The 16,967-nt window shown below is 39.9% G+C and overlaps 4 protein-coding genes across 8 annotated transcripts; all 4 read right to left on the reverse strand.

Annotated features, from left to right (window-relative positions):
• Positions 1 to 677: 677 nt before the first annotated feature.
• Positions 678 to 6,162, reverse strand: LOC112283215 (uncharacterized). 2 transcript variants are annotated; one of them, XM_024521657.2, is made up of 14 exons: positions 5,723 to 6,162; positions 4,585 to 4,647; positions 4,263 to 4,318; positions 3,950 to 4,030; positions 3,598 to 3,671; positions 3,360 to 3,442; positions 2,988 to 3,094; positions 2,693 to 2,835; positions 2,230 to 2,277; positions 1,858 to 1,910; positions 1,572 to 1,656; positions 1,408 to 1,474; positions 1,075 to 1,194; positions 678 to 927 (listed from the first exon to the last, which is right to left on the reverse strand). In XM_024521657.2, the coding sequence occupies exons 1-14, from the start codon at positions 5,884 to 5,886 to the stop codon at positions 791 to 793; spliced, it is 1,281 nt and encodes a 426-aa protein (XP_024377425.1). In that variant the 5' UTR covers positions 5,887 to 6,162; the 3' UTR covers positions 678 to 790. The 2 variants fall into 2 exon arrangements, with proteins under 2 accessions (XP_024377425.1, XP_024377424.1); XM_024521656.2 differs by having other exon boundaries at positions 1,066 to 1,194.
• A 1,981-nt stretch (positions 6,163 to 8,143) lies between these two features.
• Positions 8,144 to 9,457, reverse strand: LOC112283924 (uncharacterized). Of its 2 annotated transcripts, none has more exons than XM_024523327.3 (3): positions 9,311 to 9,457; positions 9,015 to 9,131; positions 8,144 to 8,727 (listed from the first exon to the last, which is right to left on the reverse strand). In XM_024523327.3, the coding sequence occupies exon 3, from the start codon at positions 8,677 to 8,679 to the stop codon at positions 8,266 to 8,268; it is 414 nt and encodes a 137-aa protein (XP_024379095.1). In that variant the 5' UTR covers positions 8,680 to 8,727; positions 9,015 to 9,131; positions 9,311 to 9,457; the 3' UTR covers positions 8,144 to 8,265. The 2 variants fall into 2 exon arrangements, with proteins under 2 accessions (XP_024379095.1, XP_024379098.1); XM_024523330.3 differs by having other exon boundaries at positions 8,984 to 9,131.
• A 470-nt stretch (positions 9,458 to 9,927) lies between these two features.
• On the reverse strand, positions 9,928 to 12,261 carry LOC112283923 (uncharacterized). Of its 2 annotated transcripts, none has more exons than XM_024523326.3 (6): positions 12,106 to 12,261; positions 11,692 to 11,772; positions 11,346 to 11,378; positions 11,028 to 11,090; positions 10,786 to 10,910; positions 9,928 to 10,597 (listed from the first exon to the last, which is right to left on the reverse strand). In XM_024523326.3, the coding sequence occupies exons 1-6, from the start codon at positions 12,193 to 12,195 to the stop codon at positions 10,384 to 10,386; spliced, it is 606 nt and encodes a 201-aa protein (XP_024379094.1). In that variant the 5' UTR covers positions 12,196 to 12,261; the 3' UTR covers positions 9,928 to 10,383. The 2 variants fall into 2 exon arrangements, with proteins under 2 accessions (XP_024379094.1, XP_024379093.1); XM_024523325.3 differs by having other exon boundaries at positions 11,247 to 11,378.
• A 1,047-nt stretch (positions 12,262 to 13,308) lies between these two features.
• Positions 13,309 to 16,758, reverse strand: LOC112283937 (protein TAB2 homolog, chloroplastic). 2 transcript variants are annotated; one of them, XM_024523353.3, is made up of 7 exons: positions 16,332 to 16,758; positions 15,480 to 15,825; positions 15,053 to 15,122; positions 14,633 to 14,804; positions 14,347 to 14,490; positions 13,890 to 13,974; positions 13,309 to 13,679 (listed from the first exon to the last, which is right to left on the reverse strand). In XM_024523353.3, exons 1-7 carry the CDS (start codon positions 16,528 to 16,530, stop codon positions 13,505 to 13,507), a joined length of 1,191 nt encoding a protein of 396 aa, XP_024379121.1. In that variant the 5' UTR covers positions 16,531 to 16,758; the 3' UTR covers positions 13,309 to 13,504. The 2 variants fall into 2 exon arrangements, with proteins under 2 accessions (XP_024379121.1, XP_024379120.1); XM_024523352.3 differs by having other exon boundaries at positions 15,480 to 15,828.
• Between the last annotated feature and the right edge of the window lie 209 nt (positions 16,759 to 16,967).

Below are 16,967 nucleotides of genomic sequence, written 5' to 3' on the forward strand. Positions count from 1 at the left end.
AGAGTTTATATCTTTCTGTTAGGGCGGAGCTTTTAAAGCGTGTGTTATAAAACTCAAATTTTGGCGTGTAGCGACTTGCAGGAACGATGTGGGAATACCTGAAAACTGGGGTCAAGGCCAACGCTTCAACTGAGGTTCCGTAAGAATTTCTCGGTGGCAGTATTGCTGAGAAAAATTGTAGGAATAAGAGTCTACACGATTAACTCAACTTCCAGCAAAGTGACAAGTCAGCATTCATACTATCGATTGCTAGGCTCAGAATCCGTTACATTGCTGAGTTCTTAAGGCTTGAGCTGGAATTGCTCAATCAAATCCCTCAGCAGGAAAGTAGTGGATAAAGGGAATAGCGGACCAATTGCACTCTGGTGGATTGAGTCAAGTGGTTTGAGTTGTCGCAAGAGGATATCATGGGTTCGTTAGCTTCACACCAGACCGCTTGGGGATGGTTCAAGTCAAGTGGTTTAAGTCAACCCATGACTACCACTTGACTTAAACCACCAGAGTGCAGTTGGTCGCTCGCGGCATAATGGAGGTTGTTACTTTTACTCTGCTCAACTGTTAATAGTTGCCATCACTTAGATAACAAACAAGGTTACCATTAACGTCTTCTAGAAAGCTGTCTCATTAACCACAACAATTGAAAGAAAAGGGTCAAAGAAGGTCTACACGGAGGCAGATTGAATTGGACATACTTGTCTAGCTGAAGGTTCTAAACTCCAGCTTCATTGACTTCCATTAAATTGATGGATACTTGAGACACCTCATCCACTTTAGAATAAGTCACATCGGCCTAAACATTTTCCTCCCAAGTTCCTAAACTTTCTCCCTGCAAATTTTCAAGTTCTGTTGTCTCCACAGTACTAGAGGGATCAATAGAAGATTGCCAAGTACATGGAAACAACCACACGGAGGCACAATTTTCTTGAGCTGGAACACAAAAGAAATAAACTGCGTTAGGATTATGAGACTTATTCAAATTTTACCAGGATTGTTTTGCTATTCCTAAGTTTCTAAACTGAAAGGAAACTTCAGGACCACAATAACAGGCATATTAGAAGGGCTCACCATTTTTACCAATGCAAGATGTTTCTTTGCTTATGCCTTCGTCATCGTAATCCGTGCTGAACCGGCGGTGACCAGACGATGTGACTCCCACAGGTAACGTAGGATGAAAACTAAACGCATTGACAGTATCTGCAATCCACAGCACATACCACCAGAATCATATTCTTAGTAGCATATGCAAAGATCACTTGTAAGACGATTGATGGCAAGATCATTGACGAAGCAAAAAGATGATAGTAACCTAAGCAGAACCATTACTGACCAAGCCATGAGTCAGCTGATACATTGTAATTGTCTAGAAGAAAGAAGAAAAAGGAAGTTCGAAGACCCTCAATATCATACCAGCTGCTGCTTGAAAACTATTTGCCCAATCGCCAGTTTGAAGGTCATAAATATGCACGTACCCATCCTGCAATAATCATTAAAAATAAGCAGGTGGAAACACTAAAGTGACCAAATTACATAACACATTCCGTCACTGGAATTTTTACATGATGTCTTCATACCTGGCCACCAGTTCCTAGATGGCGTCCGCATGGTTCGATATCGAATGCAATTCTCTGATTCGTATCAGAAGTTACTCGAGGCAATCTGCAAAACACATTTAGAATATGAAATTCTCTGGCAGAGATGAATTGGCACCATCAGAAAGGCCCAATTCACCAATGATCAATTCTTGTATAAACCGGCCTCCCTCGTATGTCCACTACATTGCCAACACAGATTATATTGATCGGCCCTTCATTGAAATGGAAGGAAGCAAATAACAAAGAGGGATCATTCAGAACTCACTTGTACACAATGGCAGCTGTGTTCCGTACATCCCAGCATAGTATGTTAGGGTCCTTCTCAAACAGCCCCACAACTACTATTAGATACGCCAATCATTAGTGAGTTCCACAAACAGAAGAATGCACAATCTAATAGTCATCGTGATTTGCATGCTGAGCAATCTGGAAGTGTGAACCTCGAGGTAATCAGAATCAACTTAATATCACTCAAGCAAACCTACATTACCGCCCTCGTGAAGAAATGCACTTCGGCATAATACAAAGTAAAGAAGCATACTGTAGATAAGCACTTGCTATTGAGACATAACAGCCAGATCTTGATGGTATCCTTAAATAGAGTGCAAGAATCTACAATTGAGAGTGAGGGTGCTACCTTTCGGCCTCCAGTATAAAGATAATTTCCATCTTTAGAGAACAAAACCTGCAACATCAACCAAAACGAATCCGTTTCAATCCAAAATTCAAAGAACAATCAGCTCTTGAATTTCTTCTCAGAATCAAAACCCTTGAGTTAAATTTAGCAAACTAGAAAGTACGAGGAAAACGCTCTGAATGCCCATAAGTGTTCAATAGCCAACTGTTACGTAGGGTAGACTTAAAAGTTTTCATCCCAAAGCAGAAGATAGCGAAAAATAAGATGAAATAATACAATCATAAAATTAAAACAAAAGTTACCGATGGCACAAACTAAGGGAAAAAATTATGAACGCCTTGATGATTATCCACATATAGTGAGCACAATTCATATGCAACTAGAACATTTGTTTCGAGGAAACTACAAATGTTGACCAGGTGAAATCATAAAATCTGAAGTTCAGCGCCCTAAGCTTGTATACCTGAGTAACTCCTCCCTCCTGCCCATGCAGAACAAATAGAAGCTCTGCATTGTGCTCGCTGTACAGAGCTGTGGTTTTGTTGTAGGACCCTGCTGCGAATAGATCCTCTGAGCTTGGGTTAAACGCCAAACAAGAGATTATACCTATCACATAGTCACTCAAACACTATCACGACCACATACAATTTGGGATATGACTCCAATGACAACTAGAAAAAATAGCTACAAATCAAATATTAATAGGAAATAAACGAAGCGTTAGACATCCTTCTAAGCAGGACTTCATTACCACTGACCTGTTTGGCCGTCCTTGGTCTTAGTTAATGTGGAGTACTGTGAAAACTCCCGCCCTGGTCGAGAGGTGTCAAATATCCTCAGGGTTTTGTTGTACCCACAAAACAACCTGCGTAGATAAAATTAACAGTCATCTCATACTGCCCACTCATTCAAATAAACTTACTACACCACGCTCATAGTACAAATAATCTTTGGGTACTGCTAGGCACCAGTAAGATGTAAGTCCCAAAATACCTAACTGGTTTTGACAATCCACCTCGATATGTTGTAGGATATGGTAAACGTTACTTACTACAACACGTCCATACAATAAGTTACTGTAAGTTAAAACCAATCAAAATAAATAAGTTTATGCACATGATAAGACTTACTTTGTTCCAGAATTATTGAATGCAATGGAGTACGCTGCTGTAATCTCATCCATTGCATCATACGCTCTGTATGTGCACCGAAGCTGTCAAAGCCGAAAACATGCGTAAATAAGGTCAGAAGTGCAATCTACTTAACGGGTGCAAATTTACAATATTTCATTCATTCTGAACGATAGATAAGGACAGAAAAGATAATAAAAGATGCATAAAATCGGGACTTCCAGACTAACAAACCCACCTGGCCAGAAACAGCATCCCAAAGATGAACTGGATGATCACGTGTAGATGTTGCAAATATACATGTGGATGAATCTGTGAACAATTATTTACTTCTCATCGTAAGAACGCTCCCTAATTCGTAATCTTTCCGACATTTTAAATACAAAACCCTCCAGCACTTTACAACACTAACCAGGCGATTGCAACTAGGAGGTCGAACTCAGAGCCGTGCTTTTAAGTACATATGTCTTTCATTCATATTTGCATGAACCGAAGATCTCTCAACAAGGATGAATTAGAAAATTCTAAATGATTGCAAAATTTTAATACTAACTACAGTGAGATTTTAATGGTAAGCAAATTGCAGCTACCTGTAGTAGTCATGCAAGGATACCAGCAGAAATCATACACAGCCTCTCCTTCATCGACAATCAAAGCTGCTCCATTGGAGTCTGATTGAAGAGGGACGGGCAAAGAATCAGCACAGTTGTAGCAACTCAAGAGCCTGAAAGTAGAGCTCGGCTGCAGTTCGATGATACGTGTAAAAGCCTACTTATTCACCTGAATACTTATGCTGAACCACAACCGAGATAATGAAACGATATCCCAGAATGATTTCAAAAACGAAGTCAGGAAGTAAGTTTCTTGACATCTGCAAAACCTTAAAAAAAGGGGGCTGAGTACCTTCATCAGACTTGACGTTGTCATATAAGACTGCGCTCTCAAGTACGTCACTGGGCCTGTATAATGAGAAGAGTTTCTTCCAAATAAGGCAAGGTCTAGAAGCATGTCATGTTCTCTTTTAGTTTTTACAAAACCAAACAAGCAAGTAGCAGATACCTAGGTAGCAAGATACTTTTCGAAAACCAAATAAACCAAGAATCGCGCGAGCAGACCTTCACAAGGACTAAAAACTTAAAATATCAGTTCTTCAAGCAGTCGTAAAAAAGGTGAAGCATGTTGAAAAATCAGTATTCAGGCGAACAAGTAGGCAAAGTATACTGACAAATCAAAGATACGTAGGCTGTTGTCCTCGCTGCTTGTTATGAAACAAGATCCATCTGGAGACCTGTAGACAGTTCAAGAACAAGACCTGAGACGTTGTAACTCCTACCAAAACCAGGAGTGGCCTAGTTTCAGAAACATCACAATTACTGGACAACATTGACACCCTAACACAGTAATCATATAATGGACATCTTCTGTGTTAATCAATAAAAGAAGCGGCTTGTGCCCTCATCTTGCTATAAGAGGGATCGATAATGAGTATACTAAAGCATTCTCATTGATATAGTTGAGTGATCTCTAACTGCAAAGACAGGATTCAAATTTTCAAGAACAGGTCTCAGGGTTGGTATCAAATCCTCTCGAGGCATTGGAGTTCAAAAAAAATTTACACCTGCTTAAGATGATTTCAGCATCATTATTAGATACATAAATGGTGATATGGCACATCGGTTTGACTACATAATCGACTCAACTACCGATGATCTGTTAAAAAACCCACTCAGGCCAAACTGCCAGACACAGATCCTTATCAATTTCAGGAGTCATCTATCCATCCCTCGATTCTTGGGTCATAATCATCTACAACTACCATTGAAATTCATAAACGCGAAAAGATAGAACAAAAATGCTTAAAATCCCTCTACAGAATCCATATCTTTCTATCAGGTCCCAGAATGTTCATATTTATGATCTTATCGATCATCAGGTGAAATGCAAAGTTCCGGCTCAGCAAATCCGTGATCAGGCGGATTGCAAAGAATATCATGATCACAGATAACCAAGGACCTCACCTTGCAAGTGCAAAACACCAGTTAACACTAAACCCTTATTATGGTTTAATGTTCTGAACCCGCATTGGCAATTCGAGTATATTTTTCACAGCCGTGGCATTGTATGGAGAGAGAGTTTCAGACCACACACGCTTCTCAACTCTTGCGAAAGTAATTACAAGTTCAAAGATTCGAAATCATGAAATACAACCTAATTTCATTCTCCTTAAATCACTGCAAGTAAGAGTATTATAAAAACAAAAATAAATAAATTAAAAAAATAGATAACTCACAAATTTTGATTCATCAAACCTTCACTAATTTTAAAATCAACAGAAATCTCATCCGAAAAATCATGCAACTAACCACTTAGCCCCCTTGAAGAAATTGTTGTGAGCAGACGGCGACCACATCTGCTTATAGAAATGGTAGCGGCGAGCTGGAGGGGTCTGAAAATCCAGCACAGGCCAGTAGTACGCCGACTGTTCGGGCTCGGTATGCTCCTGGCCATCATCATCGGCCATACCCATTCTCCTTCCCCTTCACCTTAATAAATTAAAACAACAAACAAAAAAACAAACAAACAAAACAAAACAAAACAAAAAAAAAATTAAAAAAAAAAGCTTCCCTATTTTGTGCTACCAAAAACATCACCGTCGGCAATGTAGCGTCTCCAAGCTCAACTAAACCCTCGAAACCTACAACCCGCAGCCGCGCCTCTAACAAATAAATAGCTCCAAATCACGACTAATAAAACTTCGCTGCCATGAACCTTGAGTGTCCTTGCAAATTGCGAATTCCAAAAACCATTCCTGAACATGACGGAGACAGACATAGAGGTTGTTAACTACGAGCTAGTGTGAACAGTACTTTTATTCCGCTGGTTTCACACCTGTAAGGTCACACAGAAGAAGATCTCCTCCATTTGTTTGTAATATAACTCAGTTAGCACTAATGTCAGATTCACTGCTGCACGCATTGCTTTTAGATTGAGTTTCTAATTAATTTGTGATATTCAAACAGAGATTTTGGGCAAATTTACAAGCGAAGGGATTGATGGTTTGAGCCTACTAACCATGCAATGAAGTCATCTCGCATGTGCTATTATAACTGATCAAGATTGGCTCTAATTGAAGGTTTTTATTTATTTATTTATTTTTATAATAATGCCCAGTCAAACTTTGATAAATGAGATTGTTGTTTGTTTGAGAGGACTATCATTGTATTTTTATTACTGAAGTTCAAATTTACTAACTATCATTTACAGTGAATCTTTTTGGAGAATGTGTTTTCTTCTTTGGCCTTTGTTGCAAGGTTTTGTTTGGATTCCTCTATTATTGGTGAATTCTTTAGTTCTAATGTTGAAGTTTTTCACGGTGACATTTGAAACATGCTCATGAATTTGACATTTTGTGATGGATTTATGTGGAGCTTTGAAGGTGTATTATCTCCAATAAGCATTAGGCCAGTAGTAAATAGTAGTACTTGGTTTTGATGGGAAGCAATATTTGGTGTTACAGGTAGCCAGACAGTGGCTAATGACTTGAGGTGAACGTCCTCTAGTGTCTTGGCCAAATCACGTCAAGGTCAAAAGTGCACCTAGCTACACCACATCACTTGGCACACCGCAAAGTGCAAGGTATGGAAGTCAGTTATAGGCTATTATGGAATTCGATAACAAAATTAATTAATTTTTCACATATTTTCTATGACAACAATATGGATTCAACTAGTTTGTTTCTAATACAACTCAATTAGCACTAAATACAAGATGTGGCAACTTATATCATGGAAGATATTTCAATCAATCTTAGATTTTATGAATAAATAATAACTTGAAAAAAAAATACTAACATAGGTGTATGTCATTAATTATAAGTCATTAATTATATCGTAAAATTGAAATTTGTGAATAAGAAATAGATTCAATAAAGTAAAAGATACTATGATTCTTTGAATAAGACGATTGAATGTAAAATCCTTAAATTTTCTATGATAAAAAAATAAATATATATATATATATATATATATTAAATGTATAATAAGTATATAATATTCATGTCAAAGAGTTAGTTGTGGAACATGCAAACATGAATATTTCATTACATTTTACAATTAAGTGTCTGCCAATGAGAAATTAGGAATATTTTATTTTTTATGATTATTTTAGGGAATTATTAAATTGACCCAAGTATTTACTAAATCAACCCATCCCATCCTAACCATCATAAAAAAATTCTCAACTAGTGATGATAGGGGGATCAATTTAGTAAATGTTTGGATCAATTTAACAATAGCCTTATTTTATGTATTGATTGGTGCATTATGCAAACCGTTTGAAATTAAACAATGCATTTACTAGATGTTAGATAATTATAACAAAGTGCCATCATTATTTGCTTTTGGCCAAAATTTTGAAATATTTATATATTTATTATGTATGCATGTAAACATGTATATTTGTAATACTTAAGTACCTGAAAACACAAACATTAAATTTCCATTTTCGAAAATATAGTTATCAGTAATCAAATATAAAATTTTGAAGGTTTTTCAAATTTATAATTCATTTTTAAATAATTTTGGGTGTGCTTCAAATCCTAAATTTTCTGCATATCCTTAATCTACTACACAAATGCACTTAAAGTTTACACTTAAAACAACTACATGAAAAAAAAAAATCAAAAAATCAAAAACAAAAACATTTTTTTTTTAATATATATTTTTTGTTGTAGTAGTTATTATTGAATTTTTACTCTTCAAGGTTTCAAAAATTGAAATGCACTCTTTACAGCTCAAGTTCTTAAAATTTATAAATTATGTCTACAAGCAAAAGTATTTGAACACTTCAACAACACGTGAGATAATATTGAACAATTGCTACCACATTCTACAACTCTAGCACTTGTTTAATCTTCAGTGAATCCAGGAAGGGGAGTAGCAAAGCGAAGAGCCAGTCCATACGGTCCACCTACGGTGAAGTCACGCAATCCATAATATCGATCCTCTAAAGGTTTCAATACCCGGGCTCCCTTCAAAACCATGGCCGCCTGGTACACGGCATCCACATCCTCCACCAGTATCCGGATATTACCATGGTATCCAGAGTACCCGGGGGACACATCCGGGCAGGTATCAATATACCCGTCCATCTGCTCCACGAAGAGCCTGTTGGCGGAAGACGACGACCCCCACGCCATCTCCGCAAATGCTTTCTCCTGCCGAAGCACTTTGAATCCCACGGCCTTGAGAAATTCTAGCGATGTCTGTAGCGATGGCGTGTACCATTCGTAAACTAGTTGCCTCTCCGCACGGAATGTCATGTTCGCAATGGCCGTGGTGGTGGTGGTGTATGATTTCCTAGCCGCAGCCTGGTGGAGCAACTGTTGGTTAAAACAAGTTTTTGGCAACAGGACGGTGGCAATGATATTTCACAATCAAGAGATGATGGTTAGCGGATGAGCAAATGAATAATTAAGTCATCTCTTGATTAGTGAATAACCATCATATCTCTTGATTAGTGAGCAAATGAATAATTAAGTCACTGCTTAATGCCCAAGGTAGCGGTATAACGACAGATCCGAATATGTAAGTAGAATGATTGCCTATTTGGTTAGGAAGATTGACCTGTGCTGCTGAGAATCGGGCTGTAGCTTACCACACTAATTGCTTGCGGACGTTGGACAGATTCTGCGAAATTTGTGATCGGAACTCCTAACTTTGCTGTCACTCCTGGTTGGAGTCGAACCCGATGCAGATGAAATATTGAAGCGATCTAACAGGAGCACAACACATTGAACCCCTAAGACATATCATCAAAAATCTGAGGATCGAAAGCGGAATTCATACATTTGGTATTGCTCATCAAACTTCACCTAACACATACTACTAGAAAGGGCAGTAGCAACAAGAAACAAAGAAGTGAGAACATTTCGAAAGGTAGCGGAATCGTACCTCCGTAGACTGTCACAAGCATCGAGGCAGACAACGGGATTATCCGGAAATAGCAGCAACGTGGTGAATCTCCTCTCTGCTGTGTCCTTCGCAGCGTTAACATCATTGCGCATTGTTCTAGTTCCAGATGTGGTAGTGAGTTGCTCCGAAACCCTGAGTGCTGTTTCACGGTGGTTGCCTTGACCTTTAAGAAAGGCTGTCCCTCACTCACTACTGTACCGCATGATCTGTCACCATTAACTGTGAAATTTCTTTTTGAATCTGACGGATCATACGCACAAATCTCTTAGAGTAGTTTCAGCAACACGTGGCGCATCGAACCATAGGTATGGCTGGGAATCTGGGAACCACCAGTCGTCCGGGAATCGTTGTGGTGAACTCTCTGCAAATACATTTGGCTGCTAGCTTATTGTTCCTTAATAATACACAGCATATAAGCTTAGTTCTTAATTGATACCATTGAGTTGTCTAATATTTATTTTTTGATACATTCGATGAAATAAAACTAAAATTCACATAGAAAACTATGTGAAAGTATACATACATACATACATACATACATCCATACATACATACATATTTTTGATTTAAAATTATGAGAATACTTCAAAATGGTCTGAAAGAGAAATTTGGTTGCACGAATCTATTGCAATTGATATGAAGTTGCGTTTGGAGATTAAGAGCGGAAGAAACACTACAAGTTATAGCGGTGTATACAGTCAACGTATGCTCCATCGCATCCCTTGTTATAAGGCACATGACCGTGACCCACTGTACTAAGACCTCATGCTCACCCTTGATAACTCAACGCGGCACCATGATTCTCAAAGGTGTTCCAAGGGTAAGCGATCCTGAACTATGATTGAATTATTCTCGTGTAATATGAATGACACGATTTAACCATCCTCGAATATGAAGTACAAAAGCTACATCCTGCTCACATGGTGGATTTCAACAATTTAAAGTTCTAATTGTTGATATACCAAAGTTTTAACCTGCCGATAGACCGAAGACACAAGAATACCGTAACATGTGTAGGACTTCCTGTCACCCACAGAACAGTGTAGACGCAGTCAGATGTCTTTGACAGGTTCAGCTAGTCGACGAAGCTCTCCTGTAAGCAGAGAATATTCACGGTGTCGTGACAGAACCGGTCTGGTAATGGCATCAGCAAAAAGAGAAGCTAGGGTTCCATCCCCTGCACTAGACATTGTAGCTAAAGCGGCATACGTGACAGTTTGCAAGATCTGAAGCGTGTCACCATGACTAACCACCAAAACCCCACACCTGCGTGCAAATTGCTATTAGCCTGTTAATAATACTTAATAAAAGCTTGTTCCCTCTTAAAAACAAATATGCATATGTATATATTTCCTAGTTTATTTACTTCTGATGCCTCACCACAAACTATTGGAACTCTTCTACAAAAATGCAAAAGGTCTCGAAAAAGATCAAAGAAATAAATGAGGACGAACCCTTGCACTTCGGATTCCATCTGCATGATAGCTTCAGAAACTCGAATTGCAACATCAGCTACGCTTTCCCCTCCATCGGGTCCGACCAGTGGGTCGATAGCATCAATAGCCCATATCTCGGGATACTGATAGAAACACAAAACACTTTGGCGATTTAGATTCTACTAAAAGGAGTTTCCGTATCCAAGACACTGCGCAATGGACTACAAGACGAATCAGAAAATAGATATTAGGTAACCCACATGTTCGTGGCTCTGAAGCTCCAGAGGAGGACCAAAGTACCGCTCCCGTAATTCTTCAAGGAACTGTTTTACCAATATAATCGCATACAACGAAATGAGTATTCGCCGCATTAACTTTTATTCAATGGAATGTAAGTCTTAACGTAAAGATGTCACAAGTATTGGAATTCGAGAAGTGGAGATAAACATAACGACTTCATCAAAACCGGAGGAAGATACCTTTATTGTAGGTTTTGCGTTCATGAGAACACCCATTGAATCAGCCACGACCTTTGCGGTCTCTAATGTTCTACTGAAGGGTGATGCAAAAATTCGAACCTGGTCGAGTGGAATCCCAGCCATCTCCAGTTCCTGCTAGTTGGCAAATTGCATCGTCGCGTGTGATCAATTGTCTTCCATTTGAATACAAACATCAACTCTGGAACGCCTGTGAACCTACTGTAGGGCTTTTAGAATTTTAGAAAATAATTAATTTCATTCGCAACTCAATTCTTAATCAGATTTTCAACTCTTAACGAACCGTGCACTTGTGTTCTGTTGCAATAACTCAAAAAAGCGCCCACTGACACGCTGAGATGAGTCTCATTTTAAAACAATTAGTTGATTAATGAATTAATGAAATGGACACGAGCGTGAGTAGAATGTTGCACTCTCTGCTAATTACCTTCAGGAACAATGCCCCCGCTGCTTCTGCTTGTAAGAATCCCGAGGGAGCGAGCCCATAATTCGGCAAAACTCCATTACTCTGTCAACACACACATATTTCTTAGACCTCTCTCAAACGAGCTCAATTAAAAAAGCATTCCCGGAATCGCCTTTCTCAACACTAGAACGCAATATTCATCAAAAACAACCGATTCTATGACCAGACATAACATCCACTGAGACCATTCTCAACAATCAGGAAACGCATTGTAGATCCAATCCAGAAAGAAAAAGAAAAAAGAAAAAAAATGATAATAAAAATAAAATAAAATAAAATAAAAACGAATTAATCCACGTCGTAATGTCCACAAGCACACCTTCCAATTACAAAAAAAGGAAACATTACTAAGAAGGGTATGCGAGCGAACCATACCAAATGCGAGACGATGAGGCCAGCTTCGTTTGGAACGCTGCGACCATGCCGGAGTACCCAGTAGCGATTCTTCAGCAGCCCCTGCGTCATGGTCCCTGGTGCCGCAATCACAGCATTCAACTTCAATCAATCAGTCTCATGCGATGAAATTGCTCTGCAATGCAAGGCAAAAAGAGAGATCGAGAGAGCGAGTAGATGGGTTTGCTGTGGTCGCCATAGTTCACTGGGATCCTCGGTCCCCGATTGCCATGGCTCTGGGTTCGGCCATAGGATACAGAACCTAAAAGGGAATATTCTATCGCGTCCTTTCAATTCCAATATTTTTATTTCAGCGGTAGACTGAATTTTTTTCGCGGTAGGGAAAGGCTTTATATATATATGTATATATATATACATAATTGTTCACACTTTTATTTTTGAGGAGAGAAGTGGTGTCACTATAGGAAATGCAAGAAGAATGATGTAATAATAATAATAATAATAATAATATGATATGTGTTGTGTGATTTTTATATGAAAATATTGCTCAACACCTTTTGAAAACTGTATGAGAATTAAAAACAAAATGTTAAAACCTAGACGTTGGACTGTTCTTGTTTTGGGTAGTAACCAAGTTTACTTACATGCTGGATGAGTTAACTGATTTTTGTAAGCATTGAGAGGGATTCATGTGGTCAGTCATCAAATTTTGACACTCACTCACTGTTGGGCACAGTTTATTTATTTATTTATTTTAAAAATAGTACTCTCTATTGACATTAAATCTCTTTTTTAAAAAACATTTCTTATCAACGCCACCTTACAATCTATCTGCTAACATAAAAATTACCTTTCTACCAAAGAGAGAGCTTACTTATGTCCTTGCTTCTTTAAAAAATTGTGAGCCACTTCCAAAATGGAGTACCTCTATTATGAATGTAGAACAGGAAATTCCGTGGATAAAGCTATATGTAGCATAGTGTGTGTTGACACAAGTAATTTACAGTCATTAATTCATTGTTGATCCAAAAATTGAAGGCCTGAGAAAAACTGCCCCATACTTGTACCTAGAGAATGATGTTCATCCAATGCGGAAGGCTGGGGTAATACAGGGTAGTTTGAGATGCATCTGTACACTGAAACATCTGTATACCAGCCTCACAATGGTGCATACAATGAAATAACACAAATGAAAGAACAGTCTGCTACATCACAAACTCTGGAAAATTGGAATATCGGCCCAACACGTCCATTACACAATTATGCCTTAAGATTACAGCGAGACTCTTACAACACAGGACAGTTGACTTCCTGGTGAAAATCCTAAGGTAAAATCGACTTTACTCAATCTTTTTCTATTCCGAGGCTGCTCTAAACTAAAAGCGTGCCCTAACACAGCATTCTATAGAGAGTGTATATACTACACAGGTGAAATTGGGGTATCCAGCAGTAACCAGAATCCTGTGCAAAGCTCCGAATCCAGTGACGATTGCACAGCCAGGAAATGAAGACCACCACATTTCTTCTTGGCTGCCTCCCAAGCTTCACCTTCTGCATCCGTCTGTCGGCTTTTGCGGTAGAAAGCATATCTCCACCTGTTCCACAGATAAAATGTCTACGATTCAATCAAGAAGATTAAAAAAAAATGACGAAAAATAACAGCTTTATAAAAGAACATTACCTCTGTTTTGCCTCGATGCCATTGAAATTTGTGGCTGTACACTAGAAAATGAGTTCTGACTGAACTGTCTGGCATAGTGATAGGATTCAAATGAAGAACAAAAGAGCTGTACAAGAAAACTTACCGATCTGCCACGCCAGTGGAGAGGACAAGGCAAGAACGTTGTGTATCCACTTCAAGACAGGCTAGTTCCAAAGCGTTTGTCCACGCTGGACAACAAATACATAAACACACACACACACACACAAAAATTAGTTTAGAATAAGTTAATTAAAGAATCATCGCCTCCACAAAATTCCAAGTTGAACAGAGGGTTCTCACTACATGGTGAAATAACCCCTTGTCAAAAGACAAATGTAACTATATAATATCCAAATAGTTGGTATGAGGAACTACTTGCCCACTACTCTGGAGGACTATGTATGCTACCCTAACACTCGCTACTGTCAGCGAATACATTACATAACATAGTCAGAAAATCAGAGGAAACAACCAACAGTGCACCTAAGTAGCTAAAAGAAAAATGGGTTCTCTCTGTCAAAATACACTGGTCGGTAAGGAGGTCAATTGTCAGTACTTACCTGCAAGTGGAGTAGCACGTGAAGATGCTACCGCAACTCCTGGAATCATGATGTCGCCAGATAAATCTATGTTTAATGTGCCAAGGTCTAATACACTGCCAAAAACATCGCCTCTCACCACACCTTCCATCTCCTCCAACACAGCTGCAAGCAATAGCTCAATAACGTTGGAGCCACTCCAGATGCATGCCAAAAAACCAAAACAAAACAGAAAGAAAGAAGAGAAAGAAGAAATGGCAAGTCTGATAGTCTAGCAAATATCGTCTTCACCAGGGTGCTAACATACCTTCAAATGGAAGCTGAACAAATGCCCACTCTTCACCACGTAGAGCATCTGGCAAATCCAAGGGAAGGGATTGCTGCTGCAACAGTAATGGAGAAGCACCTTCCTGATACCCTGGATGTTGGCTATAGACCGTCTCGAACCGTTCCTCCAACCATTTTATAAGAGCCACACACTGCAACTCCAAATTAACCAAGTTAAGAATACAATAAATCAAGGATCACGGTGGTATCGCATTTTAGACATACATCGCCAAAGGAGAGTGAGATAGAGCTTGATGAACGTGATTCATGTTCTGGAAGACATTATAAAACACTAATCAAGACTCTCTCACCAGTGTAAAGAGTACAAGCTTCTGAATAAGTGTACCCTTCTATGGGCTCAGTTTCAAACTACAAGAAGAGGAAATAAGTAGGTAATCACCCTTTGACTTGGAACGGGTTGAATATCGAGCTCTTTGCATGCCTTCGTAATGATGGTCTGCATTTGAGACCTGTCCAATGAAGCCCAATATAAGAATCACAGGAAGTGAGCAACAGCAGTATAATCATGGAGCAAGCAAAGTCATGTTCTTGCACTATCTTGCAGAGTTCCCAAGGCATCTTCTAGATCGTTGAGCTACTCCTAAACAGATGTTAGGGACTACAATTGAGCACACTGGCACATAAATCGAACATGGCATTCGAGCTAGTACGCTAAAATTGCATGACAAAGGGGAGGAAAAAGAGAAACACATTATACAGATTTTAAAAAATAACGCGCGAAAACATACTGCCTTGTGCTGAATATCAAGACACTGATAGATTGAAAACATGTGAGTAATTGCGTTGCAAAGTGACCCAGATCTCACCTGAAAAACCGAATCTTCTCTGGCTTAGGCACCCCAAGAGTATCCATAATATACATTAACGCATCTCGCAGTGTGACACTATTGATGACGTTGTTCGGGAAGAAGCGAGTAAATTGTAGCTGCCTTCTACTATCACATACCACAAGCTCCCACAACTTTTTACCCCTTGCATCCAATATCGGGCGTGAGCAAAAATCAAGCTCCCATTCACTAATTGAATCAACATCTGAGTCTTCAGCTAAACTTTCTTCTTCTCCTCCTCCAATATCTGGTCTAGCTTCTGCCAAATCGGGCACCGCATTTGCTGCTACTTTGTTAAACCTTGGGGGCCTTGAAAGTCCGGTACCTACTAACAGGTCAGGAAATAGCATGTCAATAATTGCTCAACGAAAACCAACTTGAACATGGAAAAAACGCGAACATCATGCAAGACACAAAGCTTCTTGAGTCCTGAACAATCTTCGATTGAGACATACATAAATGAGCCTTGCGTAATGACGCATGCGATTTGGAATACATACTGAAAACAAAAATCAAGAACCGAAAAAAGGATACATGCGCCGAAGCAAAATTCTTCAATTGGTTCACTAGGGCACAGAATACCCAGCCACGAACAGCAAACACTCTTTCGGGTTGCCTCGAGCAAGACGCCAGTACTCACAACCATACCCCCGGTTTATACTCCGACTGAGACACTCATCTCCACCTAGAAAATTTGCACCAACACGAACACCCAGGGAAAAAAGCCATGGAAACGACACTCAACCCATCGAACTTCTGCCAAATCCACACCTCACAAACAAACCTCAAGGTTTTCGGGCACCAAGAAAGAAAAGAGAAGTAGACCCATACATAATGAAGCGGCCGAGTCACGACTACTGGTCCCAGGGGCACCCACAGAATGCAGCGACAGCGGCGCCCGCGTGTACCATGGCAGATATATGCTCCGCACCACGCTAAGCCGGCTCACTCCACTGCTACTCTTCTTCACCGAGCTTGTGCTACAAACTGTGGTGCAGCACCGGCAAGCTGGCACCACTCCTGATCCCATCGAACAATACAAACGTCTTATCTCCTTGTGCCCTCAGCGCTCACGTTCAGATTCCCCACAAACTCCCCCTTCTTCCTTTCGCCCTCTCTCTGCCTCAGATAACAACACCGCCGCAACGCATTCCTCCTCCAATTCCAACCCCAAAACCCAAAAAGACAAAAATTACAACACCCCAGAAGACAATCCACCCTCGACGAGACACTACACAGCGAGCCAGAGCCAGAGCCAGCGACTGTGCGCTGAGGAAGAGGAGGAGCTCCACGCACTACAGGAGGAGGCACACCAAGGGCCACAGCGCTGCTGCTGCTTGCTGCACACACGCTCGCTGCCAAGGCAAAAGCAGATAAGCCTCCTCGCCCGTCGTTTCCTCCGGTCTCCGCCCCTCTCTGGGTCGTCACCCCCGCTCCTCCCACCCGGCGTTTCCTCGGGTAGTAATA

Source organism: Physcomitrium patens, chromosome 6 (assembly GCF_059467195.1).
Source record: "Physcomitrium patens ecotype Gransden chromosome 6, ASM5946719v1, whole genome shotgun sequence".
Lineage (NCBI taxonomy): Eukaryota > Viridiplantae > Streptophyta > Bryopsida > Funariales > Funariaceae > Physcomitrium > Physcomitrium patens.

Bases quoted from the DNA above. Each gene is read 5' to 3' on its own strand.
- LOC112283215 (XM_024521656.2), bottom strand. From the start codon at position 5,886: ATGGGTATGGCCGATGATGATGGCCAGGAGCATACCGAGCCCGAACAG. The intron at 1,657-1,857 runs GTGAGTTCTGAA...TGTGTTTTGCAG, and splicing joins ACAGCTGCCATTGTGTACAA to ATTGCCTCGAGTAACTTCTG. The intron at 1,475-1,571 runs GTATGAAGACAT...TGATTATTGCAG, and splicing joins ATCTAGGAACTGGTGGCCAG to GATGGGTACGTGCATATTTA.
- LOC112283923 (XM_024523325.3), bottom strand. From the start codon at position 12,195: ATGACGCAGGGGCTGCTGAAGAATCGCTACTGGGTACTCCGGCATGGT. The intron at 11,379-11,691 runs GTAATTAGCAGA...GCCAACTAGCAG, and splicing joins CGGGGGCATTGTTCCTGAAG to GAACTGGAGATGGCTGGGAT. The intron at 11,091-11,246 runs GTATCTTCCTCC...TTGGTAAAACAG, and splicing joins ACGCAAAACCTACAATAAAG to TTCCTTGAAGAATTACGGGA.
- LOC112283924 (XM_024523327.3), bottom strand. From the start codon at position 8,679: ATGACATTCCGTGCGGAGAGGCAACTAGTTTACGAATGGTACACGCCA.
- LOC112283937 (XM_024523352.3), bottom strand. From the start codon at position 16,530: ATGGGATCAGGAGTGGTGCCAGCTTGCCGGTGCTGCACCACAGTTTGT. The intron at 13,975-14,346 runs GTAAGTACTGAC...TTTGTTGTCCAG, and splicing joins ACGTGCTACTCCACTTGCAG to CGTGGACAAACGCTTTGGAA. The intron at 13,680-13,889 runs GTAAGTTTTCTT...TCTGTGGAACAG, and splicing joins TCCACTGGCGTGGCAGATCG to GTGGAGATATGCTTTCTACC.